The sequence below is a fragment of the Scyliorhinus torazame genome, chromosome 1, assembly GCF_047496885.1.
Source record: "Scyliorhinus torazame isolate Kashiwa2021f chromosome 1, sScyTor2.1, whole genome shotgun sequence".
Taxonomy (NCBI): Eukaryota; Metazoa; Chordata; class Chondrichthyes; order Carcharhiniformes; family Scyliorhinidae; genus Scyliorhinus; species Scyliorhinus torazame.
In genome coordinates this window covers 1403213-1422932 of record NC_092707.1, presented here as the reverse complement: position 1 = coordinate 1422932, position 19720 = coordinate 1403213, and the positions used below count along the sequence as shown (strand labels likewise).

Sequence of the window (19720 nt, the reverse complement as noted above, 5' to 3'; positions counted from 1 at the left end):
CTCTGAGAATGCGGCACTCCCTCAGTACTGATGCTCTGACAGTGCGGCACTCCCTCAGTACTGACCCTCTGACAGTGCGGCACTCCCTCAGTACTGATGCTCTGACAGTGCGGCACTCCCTCAGTACTGACCCTCTGAGAGTGCGGCACTCCCTCAGTACTGACTCTCTGAGAGTGCGGCACTCCCTCAGTACTGACTCTCTGACAGTGCGGCACTCCCTCAGTACTGCACCTCTGACAGTGCAGCACTCCCTCAGTACTGACCCTCTGACAGTGTGGCACTCCCACAGTTCTGACCCTCTGACAGTGCAGCACTCCCTCAGTGCTGGCTCTCTGACAGTGCGGCACTCCCTCAGTACTGGCCCTCTGACAGTGCGGCACTCCCTCAGTACTGACCCTCTGACAGTGCGGCACTCCCTCAGTACTGACCCTCTGACAGTGCAGAACTCCCTCAGTACTGAACCTCTTACAGTGCGGCACTCCCTCAGTACTGACCCTCTGACATTGCGGCACTCCCTCAGTACTGACGCTCTGACAGTGCAGCACACCCTCAGTACTGACCCTCTGACAGTGCGGCACTCCCTCAGTACTGACCCTCTGACAGTGCGGCACTCCCTCAGTACTGACCCTCTGACAGTGCAGCACTCTCTCAGTATTGACCCTCTGACAGTGCATCACTCCCTCAGTACTGACCCTCTGGGAATGCGGCACTCCCTCAGTACTGACCCTCTGACAGTGCGGCACTCCCTCAGTACTGATGCTCTGACAGTGCGGCACTCCCTCAGTACTGACCCTCTGACAGTGCGGCACTCCCTCAGTACTGATGCTCTGACAGTGCGGCACTCCCTCAGTACTGACCCTCTGACAGTGCAGCACCTCCTCAGTACTGACCCTCTGACAGTGTGGCACTCCCTCAGTACTGATGCTCTGACAGTGCGGCACTCCCTCAGTACTGACCCTCTGACAGTGCAGCACCTCCTCAGTACTGACCCTCTGACAGTGTGGCACTCCCTCAGTACTGACCCTCTGACAGTGCGGCACTCCCTCAGTACTGACGCTCTGACAGTGCAGCACTCCCTCAGTACTGACCCTCTGACAGTGCGGTTCTCCCTCAGTACTGACCCTCTGACAGTGCGGTTCTCCCTCAGTACTGACCCTCTGACAGTGCGGTACTCCCTCAGTACTGACCCTCTGACAGTGCGGCGCTGCCTCAGTACTGACCCTCTGACAGTGCGGCACTCCCTCAGTACTGACCCTCTGACAGTCCAGCGCTCCCTCAGTACTGACCCTCTGACAGTGCAGCACTCCCTCAGTACTGACCCTCTGACAGTGCGGCACTCCCTCAGTACTGAATCACTGACAGTGCGGCACTCCCTCAGTACTGACCCTCTGACAGTGCGGTACTCCCTCAGTACTGACCCTCTGACAGTGCGGCGCTGCGTCAGTACTGACCCTCTGACAGTGCGGCACTCCCTCAGTACTGACCCTCTGACAGTCCAGCGCTCCCTCAGTACTGACCCTCTGACAGTGCAGCACTCCCTCAGTACTGACCCTCTGACAGTGCGGCACTCCCTCAGTACTGAATCACTGACAGTGCGGCACTCCCTCAGTACTGATGCTCTGACTGTGCGGCACTCCCTCAGTACTGACCCTCTGACAGTGCAGCACTCCCTCAGTACTGACCCTCTGACAGTGCGGTACTCCCTCAGTATTGACGCTCTGGCAGTGCAGCACTCCCTCAGTACTTACCCTCTGACAGAGCAGCACTCCCTCAGTACTGACCCTCTGACAGTGCGGCGCTCCCTCAGTACTGACCCTCTGACAGTGCAGCACTCCCTCAGTACTGACTCTCTGACAGTGCAGCATTCCCTCAGTGCTGACCCTCTGACAGTGCAGCACTCCCTCAGTACTGACCCTCTGACAGTGCGGCACTCCCTCAGTCCTGTCCCTCTGACGGTGCGGCACTCCCTCAGTACTGACCCTCTGACAGTGCAGCACTCCCTCAGTACTGACCCTCTGACAGTGCGGCACTCCCTCAGTACTGACCCTCTGACAGTGCAGCACTCCCTCAGTACTGACCCTCTGACAGTGCAGCGCTCCCTCAGTACTGACCCTCTGACAGTGCAGGACTCCCTCAGTACTGACCCTCTGACAGTGCGGCACTCCCTCAGTACTGACCCTCTGACAGTGCAGCACTCCCTCAGTACTGACCCTCTGACAGTGCGGCACTCCCTCAGTACTGACCCTCTGACAGTGCAGCACTCCCTCAGTACTGACTCTCTGACAGTGCAGCTCTCCCTCAGTGCTGACCCTCTGACAGTGCGGCACTCCCTCAGTACTGACCCTCTGACAGTGCGGCACTCCCTCAGTACTGACCCTCTGACAGTGCAGCTCTCCCTCAGTGCTGACCCTCTGACAGTGCGGCACTCCCTCAGTACTGACCCTCTGACAGTGCGGCACTCCCTCAGTACTGACCCTCTGACAGTGCTGCACCCCCTCAGTACTGACCCTCTGACTGTGCGGCACTCCCTCAGTACTGATCCTCTGACAGTGTAGAACTCCCTCAGTACTGACCCTCTTACAGTGCGGCACTCCCTCAGTACTGACCCTCTGACAGTGCAGCACTCTCTCAGTATTGACCCTCTGACAGTGCATCACTCCCTCAGTACTGACCCTCTGACAGTGCAGAACTCCCTCAGTACTGAACCTCTTACAGTGCGGCACTCCCTCAGTACTGACCCTCTGACATTGCGGCACTCCCTCAGTACTGACGCTCTGACAGTGCAGCACACCCTCAGTACTGACCCTCTGACAGTGCGGCACTCCCTCAGTACTGACCCTCTGACAGTGCGGCACTCCCTCAGTACTGACCCTCTGACAGTGCAGCACTCTCTCAGTATTGACCCTCTGACAGTGCATCACTCCCTCAGTACTGACCCTCTGGGAATGCGGCACTCCCTCAGTACTGACCCTCTGACAGTGCGGCACTCCCTCAGTACTGATGCTCTGACAGTGCGGCACTCCCTCAGTACTGACCCTCTGACAGTGCAGCACTCCCTCAGTACTGATGCTCTGACAGTGCGGCACTCCCTCAGTACTGACCCTCTGACAGTGCAGCTCTCCCTCAGTACAGACCCTCTGACAGTGCAGCACTCCCTCAGTACTGACCCTCTGACAGTGCGGTTCTCCCTCAGTACTGACCCTCTGACAGTGCGGTTCTCCCTCAGTACTGACCCTCTGACAGTGCGGTACTCCCTCAGTACTGACCCTCTGACAGTGCGGCGCTGCCTCAGTACTGACCCTCTGACAGTGCGGCACTCCCTCAGTACTGACCCTCTGACAGTCCAGCGCTCCCTCAGTACTGACCCTCTGACAGTGCAGCACTCCCTCAGTACTGACCCTCTGACAGTGCGGCACTCCCTCAGTACTGAATCACTGACAGTGCGGCACTCCCTCAGTACTGACCCTCTGACAGTGCGGTACTCCCTCAGTACTGACCCTCTGACAGTGCGGCGCTGCGTCAGTACTGACCCTCTGACAGTGCGGCACTCCCTCAGTACTGACCCTCTGACAGTCCAGCGCTCCCTCAGTACTGACCCTCTGACAGTGCAGCACTCCCTCAGTACTGACCCTCTGACAGTGCGGCACTCCCTCAGTACTGAATCACTGACAGTGCGGCACTCCCTCAGTACTGATGCTCTGACAGTGCGGCACTCCCTCAGTACTGACCCTCTGACAGTGCGGCACTCCCTCGGTACTGACCCTCTGACAGTGCGGCACTCCCTCAGTACTGACCCTCTGACTGTGCGGCACTCCCTCAGTACTGACCCTCTGACAGTGCAGCACTCCCTCAGTACTGACCCTCTGACAGTGCGGTACTCCCTCAGTATTGACGCTCTGGCAGTGCAGCACTCCCTGAGTACTTACCCTCTAACAGAGCAGCACTCCCTCAGTACTGACCCTCTGACAGTGCGGCGCTCCCTCAGTACTGACCCTCTGACAGTGCAGCACTCCCTCAGTACTGACTCTCTGACAGTGCAGCACTCCCTCAGTACTGACCCTCTGACAGTGCGGCACTCCCTCAGTACTGAATCACTGACAGTGCGGCACTCCCTCAGTACTGACCCTCTGACAGTGCGGTACTCCCTCAGTACTGACCCTCTGACAGTGCGGCGCTGCGTCAGTACTGACCCTCTGACAGTGCGGCACTCCCTCAGTACTGACCCTCTGACAGTCCAGCGCTCCCTCAGTACTGACCCTCTGACAGTGCAGCACTCCCTCAGTACTGACCCTCTGACAGTGCGGCACTCCCTCAGTACTGAATCACTGACAGTGCGGCACTCCCTCAGTACTGATGCTCTGACAGTGCGGCACTCCCTCAGTACTGACCCTCTGACAGTGCGGCACTCCCTCGGTACTGACTCTCTGACAGTGCAGCACTCCCTCAGTACTGACCCTCTGACAGTGCGGCACTCCCTCAGTACTGAATCACTGACAGTGCGGCACTCCCTCAGTACTGACCCTCTGACAGTGCGGTACTCCCTCAGTACTGACCCTCTGACAGTGCGGCGCTGCGTCAGTACTGACCCTCTGACAGTGCGGCACTCCCTCAGTACTGACCCTCTGACAGTCCAGCGCTCCCTCAGTACTGACCCTCTGACAGTGCAGCACTCCCTCAGTACTGACCCTCTGACAGTGCGGCACTCCCTCAGTACTGAATCACTGACAGTGCGGCACTCCCTCAGTACTGATGCTCTGACAGTGCGGCACTCCCTCAGTACTGACCCTCTGACAGTGCGGCACTCCCTCGGTACTGACCCTCTGACAGTGCGGCACTCCCTCAGTACTGACCCTCTGACTGTGCGGCACTCCCTCAGTACTGACCCTCTGACAGTGCAGCACTCCCTCAGTACTGACCCTCTGACAGTGCGGTACTCCCTCAGTATTGACGCTCTGGCAGTGCAGCACTCCCTGAGTACTTACCCTCTGACAGAGCAGCACTCCCTCAGTACTGACCCTCTGACAGTGCAGCACTCCCTCAGTACTGACCCTCTGACAGTGCGGCACTCCCTCAGTACTGACCCTCTGACAGTGCAGCTCTCCCTCAGTACTGATCCTCTGACAGTGCAGCACTCCCTCAGTACTGACCCTCTGACAGTGCAGCACTCCCTCAGTACTGACCCTCTGACAGTGCAGGGCTCCCTCAGTACTGACCCTCTGACAGTGCAGCTCTCCCTCAGTACTGACCCTCTGACAGTGCAGCGCTCCCTCAGTACTGACCCTCTGACAGTGCGGCACTCCCTCAGTACTGACCCTCTGACAGTGCAGAACTCCCTCAGTACTGAACCTCTTCCAGTGCGGCACTCCCTCAGTACTGACCCTCTGACATTGCGGCACTCCCTCAGTACTGACGCTCTGACAGTGCAGCACACCCTCAGTACTGACCCTCTGACAGTGCGGCACTCCCTCAGTACTGACCCTCTGACAATGCAGCGCTCCCTCAGTACTGACCCTCTGACAGTGCGGCACTCCCTCAGTACTGACCCTCTGACAGTGCGGCACTCCCTCAGTACTGACCCTCTGACAGTGCAGCACTCCCTCAGTACTGACCCTCTGACAGTGCGGCACTCCCTCAGTACTGACCCTCTGACAGTGCGGCACTCCCTCAGTACTGACCCTCTGACAGTGCAGCTCTCCCTCAGTACTGACCCTCTGACAGTGCAGCTCTCCCTCAGTCCTGACCCTAGACACTGGAATGAGTGTGTGTGAGGGCAGTTTGATGAAGAAGTTTGTTGAGAACTACTGCAGAGGTGTTTCAGCATTCTCCGAATTTCAGGATCAGCAGTGGAACCTCGATGTGTTTGCTGAGGACTGACTGCTGCCCATGGACAGTGGTGATTACGGGGCCCCGTGTCCAGGGTCTGGGTCACTGATGCGTTCTTACCTGCTTCGAATGGAAGCTTCTGGATCGTCTACCTCATCAGCACTGCAGGTGGCACTGGAATCGCTGTTACTGCTCGAACCGCCGTTAGCCTCTGTCGCTGCCACTCTGTCCGGTCCTGCTTCTGGGCTTTGTGTCGTCTCCTGATCTGGAATTCCAGTTTTCTCTTCAATTCGCACTTTCTCGCCCACAGACGGGGAATTATTGTGTCCCGTGTCCTGTGACTGCTCCGTCTTGACGTTACCGAGCCTTGTGTGTTCACCATGCTCCTCGTCATGGATTCCCTCCGAATCAACCTGTTCCAGTTTGGAGTCAGCGTTCCCGTCTTTCTCCAAATCATCTCCTCTTGTGGCTTCAGGATTGGCTGTGCTGGAGCCTTGGATTTCATTCCCTGATATCGGTGAGGGAACAGTTTCTGATTCCGAACCCTTGTTGCCTGCCATTGAAAGGGAACGGAAGATTCAGTCGCACTGTGCCAGAAGGCTCAGTTACAAAGTTAAAAGCAAATTACTGCTGATGCTGGAATCTGAAACAGAAAACACTGGATAATTTGAACAGATCTGACAGCCTCCGTGGAGAGGGACAGAACTGACCTTTCCAGTCTGGATGACTCATTGTCAAAGCTTTGACATCGAAACGTTCGCTCCCTTCTCCCTCTCTCTCCACAGAGGCTGTCAGACCTGCTGAGATTATCCAGTATTTTCTGTTTTTGTTGTGACTTCAATTAGGATCTTCCCTTTCACCAACTTTGTACATCCCAGAGAATCAGAGTCATTACTGTGCAGGAGGCCATTTTGCCCATGGAGTCTGTCCTGGCCCTCTGAAAGACCATTCTTCCCTGTGCCACACCCCTGCCTTACCCGCGTAACCTGCACATTCGCTCGTCTCAAATAAAAATCCAATTTCCTTTTGAATCGCTCGATCGAATCTGCCCCCACCACCCCCTCAGGACGTTTTTTTCAGACCCTTGGGGTGAAAGGATTTTGCTCCCATCATTTTTATTCCCTTTGCCCATTTTGTGAATCTGTGCCCTCAACGTTGTGACGATGATTGAGTGGGAACTGTTTCTCATGTTTGTCCTGCCCATATCTTCAGGTTCCTGAATCCCTCTATAGGGTGAGCATCCTTCAGCCAAAATGCTCAGGGCTGTGGTATTATCATAAATGTCAGAACTGCAAGGGTTAATGAAATGTCCAGAATAGCCACTAGAGGGAGCTACAGTTCCAAGTATACAAGGCATTGATGGTGAGCCTTGTGGGGAGAGCGCAGTGCAGGAGGTAGCTAGAGACAGGCTAAAGAAAAGATAATAATTGCTTATTGTCACAAGTAGGCTTCAATGAAGTTACTGTGAAAGGCCCCTAGTTGCCACATTCCGGCGCCTGTTCAGGGCGGCCAGTATGAGATAGTGTGAGTAAGCGCAGATCATAGTTTAGAACAGTAGAGGGATTGTTGTAGATGAGTGTAGTTTATATGTCAGTAATCAACTGTGTAATATTTAGGAGTACGTGTCGAATCCAAATTAGTAGTGGAAAAAAATTTATAGCTTTGTTCCAGTTCAAGCTATTTTGTGGTCTTTGTAAACACAACTCCAACCATCCTGAATTTAGCAACACAAAGAACACCACATGGTACCAGGGGTTTATTTCTACAAGTAAGAAGCAGTTAGATTAGAAAAGGTTAGCAAAAGAAGATTGGCGAAAACAATTAAGACTTGACAACACTCAGAAAATCTACATCGAAGACAAATCATAAGATAATAATAATAATAATCGCTAATTGTCACAAGTCGGCTTCAATGAAGTTACTGTGAAAAGCCCCTAGTCGCCACATTCCGGCGCCTGTTCGGGGAGGCTGTTACGGGAATTGAACCCGCGCTGCTGGCATTGTTCTGCATTACTAGCTAGCTGTTTAGCCCACTGTGCTAAACCAGCCCCTAGGATGGATGATTTCAAGAAGCCTGACCACTTCAGGACAAATGGTAAACTATGCCAAAACTGGACATTCTTTAAACAGCAGTTTGAAGTTTTCCTCTCTGCCTATGCGCTAGAAAATGCTTCCAATCAGAGAAAAATAGCACTCCTATTAAATTTGGCTGGAATGCAAGCATTCGAACTTCGTAATTACTTTGAAATTACTGCTGATGAGGACAAAACAAAATCTAACATAGTGCTACAGAAGTTCGATACACAGTGCAAGAGGCAGGAGAATGACCTATGGGTGTTAAATGTTCAAAAAAAGGCTGTCATTAAGAGGGGAGTAGGTAGATTCTTTCATAACAGCGAGAAAGTTAAGAGCACAGTCCTGTAACTTTTCCTCCCCTGCCGATTCAATGCTGAGTGATCAAGTTGTATTTGGGATAAATGGCGAACGTTTGCGTGAAAAAATGCTAAGACAACCGATTTTACCGCCGGAAAACGCGGTTAATTTGTGCAAAGCCAGTGAACAAGTATCCTCTGAATATGCGGAGTTCATGGCAAATGAAAAGAGCGCAAAATCGGGAAATGTGGTTAACGCCATTAATGCTGTGACGCAGCAAAGAAAACTCAACTCCGACCCCTGAGGCACACCACTAGTCACCGGCTGCCACCCTGAAAAAGACCCCTTTATCCCCACTCTCTGCCTTCTGCCAGTCAGCCAATCCTCTATCCATGCCAGGATCTTACCCTGAACACCATGGGCTCTTAACTTATTTAACAGTCTCCTACGCGGCACCTTGTTCAAGGTCTTCTGGAAATCTAAATAAATCACATCCACTGGTTCTCCTTTGTCTAACTTCCTTGTTACTTCCTCAAAGAACTCTAACAGATTTGGCAGACCTCCCTTTGACGAAGCCGTGCTGACTCAGTCCTATTTTCCCATGCACTGCCAAGTACTCCGCAATCTCATCTTTAATAACGGACTCTAAAATCTTACCAATGACCGAAGTCAGGCGAACCGGCCTATAATTTCCCGTCTTCTGCCTCCCTCCCTTCTTAAACAGCGGTGTTACATTAGCCAATTTCCAGTCTTCTGGGACGCTTCCTGCCTCCAGTGATTCCTGAAAGATCATCACCAATGCCTCCACAATCCCCTCAGCTATCTCTTTTAGAACCCTGGGGTGTAGTCCATCCGGTCCAGGTGACTTATCCACCTTCAGACCTTTCAGTTTCCCCAGAACCTTCTCCTTAGTGATGGTCACTTTGATAAGTAATGGGTTAAGAGACATTCCAATTAGTTGTCTCATTTATGTCAAGCATCCAATAATTGACACTGATATGTAAAGGGGCTTCAGGTGGCCTTTGTGTCAGGTGATGTGATGTTAGAGTTTTGTGCAGAGTCTGTTAAAGTGAAATAAAGGTGTTTGTGAAAAGGAGCAGAACCTTTGACTCTTTACACAACAGCAGCTAAACGTTGAACAACAACAAAGAACAAAGAACAAAGAAATGTACAGCACAGGAACAGGCCCTTCGGCCCTCCAAGCCCGTGCCGACAATGCTGCCCGACTAAACTACAATCTTCTACACTTCCTGGGTCCGTATCCGTCTATTCCCATCCTATTCATGTATTTGTCAAGATGCCCCTTAAATGTCCCTATCGTCCCTGCTTCCACTACCTCCTCCGGTAGCGAGTTCCAGGCACCCACTACCCTCTGCGTAAAAAACTTGCCTCGTACATCTACTCTAAACCTTGCCCCTCGCACCTTAAACCTATGCCCCCTAGTAATTGACCCCACTACTCTGTGGAAAAGCCTCTGACCATCCACTCTGTCTATGTCCCTCATAATTTTGTAGACCTCTATCAGGTCTCCCCTCAACCTCCTTCGTTCCAGTGAGAACAAACCGAGTTTATTCAACCGCTCCTCATAGCTAATGCCCTCCATACCAGGCAACATTCTGGTAAATCTCTTCTGCACCCTCTCTAAAGCCTCCACATCCTTCTGGTAGTGTGGCGACCAGAATTGCACACTATACTCCAAGTGTGGCCTAACTAAAGTTCTATACAGATGCAACATGACTTGCCAATTCTTATACTCAATGCCCCGGCCAATGAAGGCAAGCATGCCGTATGCCTTCTTGACTACCTTCTCCACCTGTGTTGCCCCTTTCAGTGACCTGTGGACCTGTACTCTTAGATCTGGCCGCGAGATTTGCTAGTGTCACACGGGAGGGTTTAAACTAGTATGGCAGGGGGGTGGGCACGGGAGCAATAGGTCAGAAGGTGAGAGCGTTGAGGGAGAACTAGGGAATATGGACAGTGTGGCTCTGAGGCAGAGCAGACGGGGAGAAGTTGCTGAACACAGCGGGTCTGGTGGCCTGAAGTGCATATGTTTTAATGCAAGGAGCATTACGGGTAAGGCAGATGAACTTAGAGCTTGGATTACTACTTGGAACTATGATGTTGTTGCCATTACAGAGACCTGGTTGAGGGAAGGGCAGGATTGGCAGCTAAACGTTCCAGGTTTTAGATGTTTCAGGCGGGATAGAGGGGGATGTAAAAGGGGAGGTGGAGTTGCGCTACTTGTTCAGGAGAGTATCACAGCTATACAGCGAGAGGACACCTCAGAGGGCAGTGAGGCTATATGGGTAGAGATCAGGAATAAGAAGGGTGCAGTCACAATGTTGGGGGTATACTACAGGCCTCCCAACAGCCAGCGGGAGATAGAGGAGCAGATAGGTAGACAGATTTTGGAAAAGAGTAAAAACAACAGGGTTGTGGTGATGGGAGACTTCAACTTCCCCAATATTGACTGGGACTCACTTAGTGCCAGGGGCTTAGACGGGGCAGAGTTTGTAAGGAGCATCCAGGAGGGCTTCTTAAAACAATATGTAAACAGTCCAACTAGGGAAGAGGCGGTACTGGACCTGGTATTGGGGAATGAGCCCGGCCAGGTGGTAGATGTTTCAGTAGGGGAGCATTTCGGTAACAGTGACCACAATTCAGTAAGTTTTAAAGTACTGGTGGACAAGGATAAGAGTGGTCCGAGGATGAATGTGCTAAATTGGGGGAAGGCTAATTATAACAATATTAGGCGGGAACTGAAGAGCATAGATTGGGGGCGGATGTTTGAGGGCAAATCAACATCTGACATGTGGGAGGCTTTCAAGTGTCAGTTGATAGGAATACAGGACAGGCATGTTCCTGTGAGGAAGAAAGACAAATACGGCAATTTTCGGGAACCTTGGATGACGAATGATATTGTAGGCCTCGTCAAAAAGAAAAAGGAGGCATTTGTCAGGGCTAAAAGGCTGGGAACAGACGAAGCCTGTGTGGCATATAAGGAAAGTAGGAAGGAACTTAAGCAGGGAGTCAGGAGGGCTAGAAGGGGTCATGAAAAGTCATTGGCAAATAGGGTTAAGGAAAATCCCAAGGCTTTTTACACTTACATAAAAAGCAAGAGGGTAGCCAGGGAAAGGGTTGGCCCACTGAAGGATAGGCAAGGGAATCTATGTGTGGAGCCAGAGGAAATGGGCGAGGTACTAAATGAATACTTTGCATCAGTATTCACCAAAGAGAAGGAATTGGTAGATGTTGAGTCTGGAGAAGGGGGTGTAGATAGCCTGGGTCACATTGTGATCCAAAAAGACGAGGTGTTGGGTGTCTTAAAAAATATTAAGGTAGATAAGTCCCCAGGGCCGGATGGGATCTACCCCAGAATACTGAAGGAGGCTGGAGAGGAAATTGCTGAGGCCTTGACAGAAATCTTTGGATCCTCGCTGTCTTCAGGGGATGTCCCGGAGGACTGGAGAATAGCCAATGTTGTTCCTCTGTTTAAGAAGGGTGGCAGGGATAATCCCGGGAACTACAGGCCGGTGAGCCTTACTTCAGTGGTAGGGAAATTACTGGAGAGAATTCTTCGAGACAGGATCTACTCCCATTTGGAAGCAAATGGACGTATTAGTGAGAGGCAGCACGGTTTTGTGAAGGGGAGGTCGTGTCTCACTAACTTGATAGAGTTTTTCGAGGAGGTCACTAAGATGATTGATGCAGGTAGGGCAGTAGATGTTGTCTATATGGACTTCAGTAAGGCCTTTGACAAGGTCCCTCATGGTAGACTAGTACAAAAGGTGAAGTCACACGGGATCAGGGGTGAACTGGCAAGGTGGATACAGAACTGGCTAGGCCATAGAAGGCAGAGGGTAGCAATGGAGGGATGCTTTTCTAATTGGAGGGCTGTGACCAGTGGTGTTCCACAGGGATCAGTGCTGGGACCTTTGCTCTTTGTAGTATATATAAATGATTTGGAGGAAAATGTAACTGGTCTGATTAGTAAGTTTGCAGACGACACAAAGGTTGGTGGAATTGCGGATAGCGATGAGGACTGTCTGAGGATACAGCAGGATTTAGATTGTCTGGAGACTTGGGCGGAGAGATGGCAGATGGAGTTTAACCTGGACAAATGTGAGGTAATGCATTTTGGAAGGGCTAATGCAGGTAGGGAATATACAGTGAATGGTAGAACCCTCAAGAGTATTGAAAGTCAAAGAGATCTAGGAGTACAGGTCCACAGATCACTGAAAGGGGCTACACAGGTGGAGAAGGTAGTCAAGAAGGCATACGGCATGCTTGCCTTCATTGGCCGGGGCATTGAGTATAAGAATTGGCAAGTCATGTTGCAGCTGTATAGAACCTTAGTTAGGCCACACTTGGAGTATAGTGTTCAATTCTGGTCGCCACACTACCAGAAGGATGTGGAGGCTTTAGAGAGGGTGCAGAAGAGATTTACCAGAATGTTGCCTGGTATGGAGGGCATAAGCTATGAGGAGCGATTGAATAAACTCGGTTTGTTCTCACTGGAACGAAGGAGGTTGAGGGGCGACCTGATAGAGGTATACAAAATTATGAGGGGCATAGACAGAGTGGATAGTCAGAGGCTTTTCCCCAGGGTAGAGGGGTCAATTACTAGGGGGCATAGGTTTAAGGTGAGAGGGGCAAAGTTTAGAGTAGATGTACGAGGCAAGTTTTTTACGCAGAGGGTAGTGGGTGCCTGGAACTCACTACCGGAGGAGGTAGTGGAGGCAGGGACGATAGGGACATTTAAGGGGCATCTTGACAAATATATGAATAGGATGGGAATAGAAGGATACGGACCCAGGAAGTGTAGAAGATTGTAGTTTAGTCGGGCAGTATGGTCGGCACGGGCTTGGAGGGCCGAAGGGCCTGTTCCTGTGCTGTACATTTCTTTGTTCTTTGTTCTTTTATCTCTCTGACTTTCAATACTCTTCAGGGTTCTACCATTCACTGTATATTCCCTACCTGCATTAGACCTTCCAAAATGCATTACCTCACATTTGTCCGGATTAAACTCCATCTGCCATCTCTCCGCCCAAGTCTCCAAACAATCTAAATCCTGCTGTATCCTCAGACAGTCCTCATCGCTATCCGCAATTCCACTAACCTTTGTGTCGTCTGCAAACTTACGAATCAGACCAGTTACATTTTCCTCCAAATCATTTATATATACTACAAAGAGCAAAGGTCCCAGCACTGATCCCTGTGGAACACCACTGGTCACAGCCCTCCAATTAGAAAAGCATCCCTCCATTGCTACTCTCTACCTTCGATGACCTAGCCAGTTCTGTATCCACAGTGCCAGCTCACCCCTGATCCTGTGTGACTTCACCTTTTGTACTAGTCTACCACGAGGGCCCTTGTCAAAGGCCTTACTGAAGTCCATATAGACAACATCCACTGCCCTACCTGCATCAATCATCTTTGTGACCTCCTCGAAAAACTCTATCAAGTTAGTGAGACACGACCTCCCCTTCACAAAACCGTGCTGCCTCTCACTAATACGTCCATTTGCTTCCAAATGGGAGTAGATCCTGTCTCAAAGAATTCTCTCCAGTAATTTCCCTACCACTGAAGTAAGGCTCACCAGCCTGTAGTTCCCGGGATCATCCTTGCTACCCTTCTTAAACAGAGGAACAACATTGGCTATTCTCCAGTCCTCCAGGACATCACCTGAAGACAGTGAGGACCCAAAGATTTCTGTCAAGGCCTCAGCAATTTCCTCTCCAGCCTCTTTCAGTATTCTGGGATACATCCCATCAGGCCCTGGGGACTTATCTACCTTAATATTTTTTAAGACGCCCAACACCTCGTCTTTTTGGATCTCAATGTGACCCAGGCTATCTACACACCCTTCTCCAGACTCAACGTCTACCAATTCCTTCTCTTTGGTGAATAATGATGCAAAGTATTCATTTAGTACCTCGCCCATTTCCTCTGGCTCCATACAAATGTGACCCCTTCTAGCCCTCCTGACTCCTTGCTTAAGTTCCTTCCTACTTTCCTTATATTCCACACAGGCTTCGTCTGTTCCCAGCCTTTTAGCCCTGACAAATGCCTCCTTTTTCTTTTTGACGAGGCCTACAATATCTCTCGTTATCCAAGGTTCCCGAAAATTGCCGTATTTATCCTTCTTCCTCGCAGGAACATGCCGGTCCTGAATTCCTTTCAACTGGCACTTGAAAGCCTCCCATATGTCAGATGTTGATTTGCCCTCAAACATCCGCCCACAATCTAGGTTCTTCAGTTCCCGCCTAATGTTGTTATAATGAGCCTTCCCCCAATTTAGCACATTCACCATAGGGCCACTCTTATCCTTGTCCACCAGCACTTTAAAACTTACTGAATTATGGTCACTGTTCCCGAAATGCTCCCCTACTGAAACATCTACCACCTGGCCGGGCTCATTCCCCAATACCAGGTCCAGTACCGCCCCTTCCCTAGTTGGACTGTCTACATATTGTTTTAAGAAGCCCTCCTGGATGCTCCTTACAAACTCTGCCCCGTCTAAGCCCCTGGCACTAAGTGAGTCCCAGTCAATATTGGGGAAGTTGAAGTCTCCCATCACCACAACCCTGTTGTTTTTACTCTTTTCCAAAATCTGTCTACCTATCTGCTCCTCTATCTCCCGCTGGCTGTTGGGAGGCCTGTAGTATACCCCCAACATTGTGACTGCACCCTTCTTATTCCTGATCTCTACCCGTATAGCCTCACTGCCCTCTGAGGTGTCCTCTCGCAGTACAGCTGTGATATTCTCCCTAACCAGTAGCGCAACTCCGCCACCCCTTTTACATCCCCCTCTATCCCGCCTGAAACATCTAAATCCTGGAACCTTTAGCTGCCAATCCTGCCCTTCCCTCAACCAGGTCTCTTTAATGGCAACACCATCATAGTTCCAAGTACTAATCCAAGCTCTAAGTTCATCTGCCTTACCCGTAATACTTCTTGCATTAAAACATATGCACTTCAGGCCACCAGACCCGCTGTGTTCAGCAACATCTCCCTGTCTGCTCTGCCTCAGAGCCACACTGTCCCTATTCCCTAGTTCTCCCTCAATGCTCTCACCTTCTGACCTATTGCTCCCATGCCCACCACCCTGCCATACTAGTTTAAACCCTCCCGTGTGACACTAGCACACCTCGCGGCCAGGATATTTATGCCTCTCCAGTTTAGATGCAACCCGTCCTTCTTATATAGGTCACACCTGCCCCGGAAGAGCACCCAGTGGTCCAGATAACGGAAACCCTCCCTCCTACACCAGCTGTTTAGCCACGTGTTTAGCTGCTCTATCTTCCTATTTCTAGCCTCACTGGCACGTGGCACAGGGAGTAATCCCGAGATTACAACTCTAGAGGTCCTGTCTTTTAACTTTCTGCCTAGCTCCTTGAACTCCTGCTGCAGGACCTCATGCCCCTTCCTGCCTATGTCGTTAGTACCAATATGTACAACGACCTCTGCCTGTTTGCCCTCCCCCTTCAGGGTGCCCTCTATCCGCTCGGAGACATCCTGGACCCTGGCACCAGGGAGGCAACATACCATACTGGAGTCTCTTTCACGTCCACAGAAGCGCCTATCTGTGCCACTGATTATAGAGTCCCCTATTACTATTGCTCTTCTGCGCTTTGACCCTCCCTTCTGAACATCAGAGCCAGCCGTGGTGCCACTGCTCTGGCTGCTGCTGTTTTCCCCTGATAGGCTATCCCCCCCGACAGTATCCAAAGGGGTATACCTGTTCGAGAGGGGGACAACCACAGGGGATTCCTGCACTGACTGCCTGCCCTTTCTGGTGGTCACCCATTTCTCTGCCTGCACCTTGGGTGTGACCACATTTATATAACTGCGATCTATGGCGCTTTCCGCCACCTGCATGCTCCTAACTGCATCCAATTGCTGCTCCAACCGAACCATGCGGTCTGTGAGGAGCTCCAGTTGGGTGCACTTTTTGCAGATGAAGCCATCCGGGACGCTGGACGCTGGTGGGCACGGGAGCAATAGGTCAGAAGGTGAGAGCATTGAGGGAGAACTAGGGAATAGGGACAGTGGGGCTCTGAGGCAGAGCAGACAGGGTGAAGTTGCTGAACACAGCGGGTCTGGTGGCCTGAAGTGCATACGTTTTAATGCAAGGAGCATTACGGGTAAGGCAGATGAATTTAGAGCTTGGATTAGTACTTGGAACTATGATGTTGTTGCCATTACAGAGACCTGGTTGAGGGAAGGGCAGGATTGGCAGCTAAACGTTCCAGGATTTAGATGTTTCAGGCGGGATAGAGGGGGATGTAAAAGGGGAGGTGGAGTTGCGCTACTTGTTCGGGAGAATATCACAGCTGTACTGCGAGAGGACACCTTAGAGGGCAGTGAGGCTATATGGGTAGAGATCAGGAATAAGAAGGGTGCAGTCACAATGTTTGGGGTATACTACAGGCCTCCCAACAGCCAGCAGGAGATAGAGGAGCAGATAGGTAGACAGATTTTGGAAAAGAGTAAAAACAACAGGGTTGTGGTGATGGGAGACTTCAACTTCCCCAATATTGACTGGGACTCACTTAGTGCCAGGGGCTTAGACGGGGCGGAGTTTGTAAGAAGCATCCAGGAGGGCTTCTTAAAACAATATGTAGACAGTCCAACTAGGGAAGGGGCGGTACTGGACCTGGTATTGGGGAATGAGCCCGGCAAGGTGGTAGATGTTTCAGTAGGGGAGCATTTCGGTAACAGTGACCACAATTCAGTAAGTTTTAAAGTACTGGTGGACAAGGATAAGAGTGATCCGAGGATGAATGTGCTAAATTGGGGGAAGGCTAATTATAACAATATTAGGCGGGAACTGAAGAACATAGATTGGGGGCGGATGTTTGAGGGCAAATCAACATCTGATATGTGGGAGGCTTTCAAGTGGCAGTTGAAAGGAATACAGGACCGGCATGTTCCTGTGAGGAAGAAAGATAAATACGGCAATTTTCGGGAACCTTGGATGACGAGTGATATTGTAGGCCTCGTCAAAAAGAAAAAGGAGGCATTTGTCAGGGCTAAAAGGCTGGGAACAGACGAAGCCTGTGTGGAATATAAGGAAAGTAGGAAGGAACTTAAGCAAGGAGTCAGGAGGGCTAGAAGGGGTCACATTTGTGTGGAGCCAGAGGAAATGGGCGAGGTACTAAATGAATACTTTGCATCAGTATTCACCAAAGAGAAGGAATTGGTAGATGTTGAGTCTGGAGAAGGGTGTGTAGATAGCCTGGGTCACATTGAGATCCAAAAAGACGAGGTGTTGGGTGTCTTAAAAAATATTAAGGTAGATAAGTCCCCAGGGCCTGATGGGATCTACCCCAGAATACTGAAGGGGGCTGGAGAGGAAATTGCTGAGGCCTTGACAGAAATCTTTGGATCCTCGCTGTCTTCAGGGGATGTCCCGGATGACTGGAGAATAGCCAATGTTGTTCCTCTGTTTAAGAAGGGCCTCTTCTGCACTCCCCCCTCCCAGGCAGCACGTTCCAGACCCGTCTCTCCCCCCCTCCCAGGCAGCGCGTTCCAGACCCTCACCCCCCTCCCAGACAGCGCGTTCCAGACCCTCACCCCCCTCCCAGGCAGCGCGTTCCAGACCCGTCTCTCCCCCCCTCCCAGGCAGCGCGTTCCAGACCCGCCTCTACCCCCCTCCCAGGCAGCGCGTTCCAGACCCGCCTCTACCCCCCTCCCAGGCAGCGCGTTCCAGACCCGTCTCTCCCCCCTCCCAGACAGAGCGTTCCAGACCCACCTCTTCCCCCCCCCCCCAGGCAGCGTGTTCCAGACCCGTCTCTCCCCCCTCCCAGACAGCGCGTTCCAGACCCACCTCTCCCCCCCCCCAGGCAGCGTGTTCCAGACCCGCCTCTTCCCCCTCCCAGGCAGCGCGTTCCAGACCCGCCTCTACCCCCCTCCCAGGCAGCGCGTTCCAGACCCGCCACTATCCCCCTCCCAGGCAGCGCGTTCCAGACCCGCCTCTCCCCCCCTCCCAGGCAGCGCGTTCCAGACCCGCCTCTCCCCCCCTCCCAGGCAGAGTGTTCCAGACCCGCCTCTACCCCCCTCCCAGGCAGCGTGTTCCAGACCCGCCTCTCCCCCCCTCCCAGACAGTGCGTTCCAGACCCGCCTCTACCCCCCTCCCAGGCAGCACGTTCCTGACCCGCCTCTCCCCCCCTCCCAGACAGAGCGTTCCAGACCCGCCTCTACCCCCCTCCCAGGCAGCACGTTTCGGACCCGCCTCTCCCCCCCTCCCAGGCAGCGGGTTCCAGAACCTCACCCCCGTCCCAGGCAGCACGTTCCGGACCCGCCTCTACCCCCCTCCCAGACAGAGCGTTCCAGACCCGCCTCTCCCCCCTCCCAGGCAGTGCGTTCCAGACCCGCCTCTCCCCTCCTCCCAGGCAGCGCGTTCCAGACCCTCACCACCCTCTGGGTAAAAAGGTTTTCCCTCAAATCCCCCAGAACCTCCAATTCCTCACCTTGAATTTGGGACCTCTCGTAACTGATCCTTCAACTCAGGGGAACAGCAGCTCCCTATCCACCCTGTCCATGCCCCTCACAATCTTGTCCACCTCGATCACGCCGCCCCTCAGTCTTCTCTGCTCCAGAGAAAACAACCCCAGCCCCAACCTCTCTTCATAACTGAAATGTTCCATCCCAGCAACATCCTGGTGAATCTCCTCTGCACCCCCTCCAGTGCAATCACATCCTTCCTATAATGTGGCGACCAGAACTGCACACAGTGCTCCAGCTGGGGCCTCATTGTGGTCCTGTACAACTCCAACCTGACCTCCCTGCTTTTGTAATCGATGCCCCGATTGATAAAGGCGAGTGTCCCATAGCCTTTTCCAACTCCCTATTAACCTGCCCTCTGCCTTCAGAGATCTATCGACAAACACGTCAAGGTCCCTTTGCTCCTCGGAACTTCCCAGCGTCAGGCTGTTCACTGAATATTTCCTTGTCACATCACTCCTTCCAAAGTGTCTCACCTCACACTTTTCTGGGTTAAATTACATCTGCCTCTTTTCTGACCATTTGACCATCCCGTCGATATCTTCCTGTAATTCAGGACACTCAACCTCACTCTTAACCACCCGGCCAATCTTTGTGTCATCCACAAACTTGCTGATCCTACCTCACAATTAGTCATCTATGTCGTTTATCTAAATGACGAATAGGGGGCCCAGCACAGATCCCTGTGATACCCCACTGGTCACTGGCTTCCAGTCACTAACGCAGCCGTCTGTCATCACCCTGTCTCCTACAGCTCAGCCAATTATAAATCCCCCCCCCCCATCCATTGGCAATGTCACCCCCTGCACACAAGGGCATTAACCCCCCCCCACCCCCAAGTGAGGACACCCCGCTGTAGGGTCACTGCAGGCCCAACTTTTCAGGCGTTCCAACTCGTCCTTTCGGGCCTCCCCTCTCCCCTTTCAGGATCCCCCCCACTCCTCCTTTCATTGGCATGGCGCCCCTCATGCCCTGAACGTTGGCAGTGCCACGGTGCCGGGGGAGAGCCAGGGTA

At 52.2% G+C, this 19720-nt stretch overlaps 1 protein-coding gene across 9 annotated transcripts in view; it reads right to left on the bottom strand.

Moving 5' to 3' along the window:
• Positions 1–19720, bottom strand: part of ncor2 (nuclear receptor corepressor 2) — a 1088322-nt gene that overhangs the window by 571490 nt on the left and 497112 nt on the right. For all 9 annotated transcript variants that reach the window (XM_072510208.1, XM_072510371.1, XM_072510235.1 and 6 more), the window contains one exon: positions 5944–6376. In XM_072510208.1, the coding sequence (XP_072366309.1) occupies positions 5944–6376 (433 nt within the window). The remainder of the gene's footprint in view (positions 1–5943; positions 6377–19720) is intronic.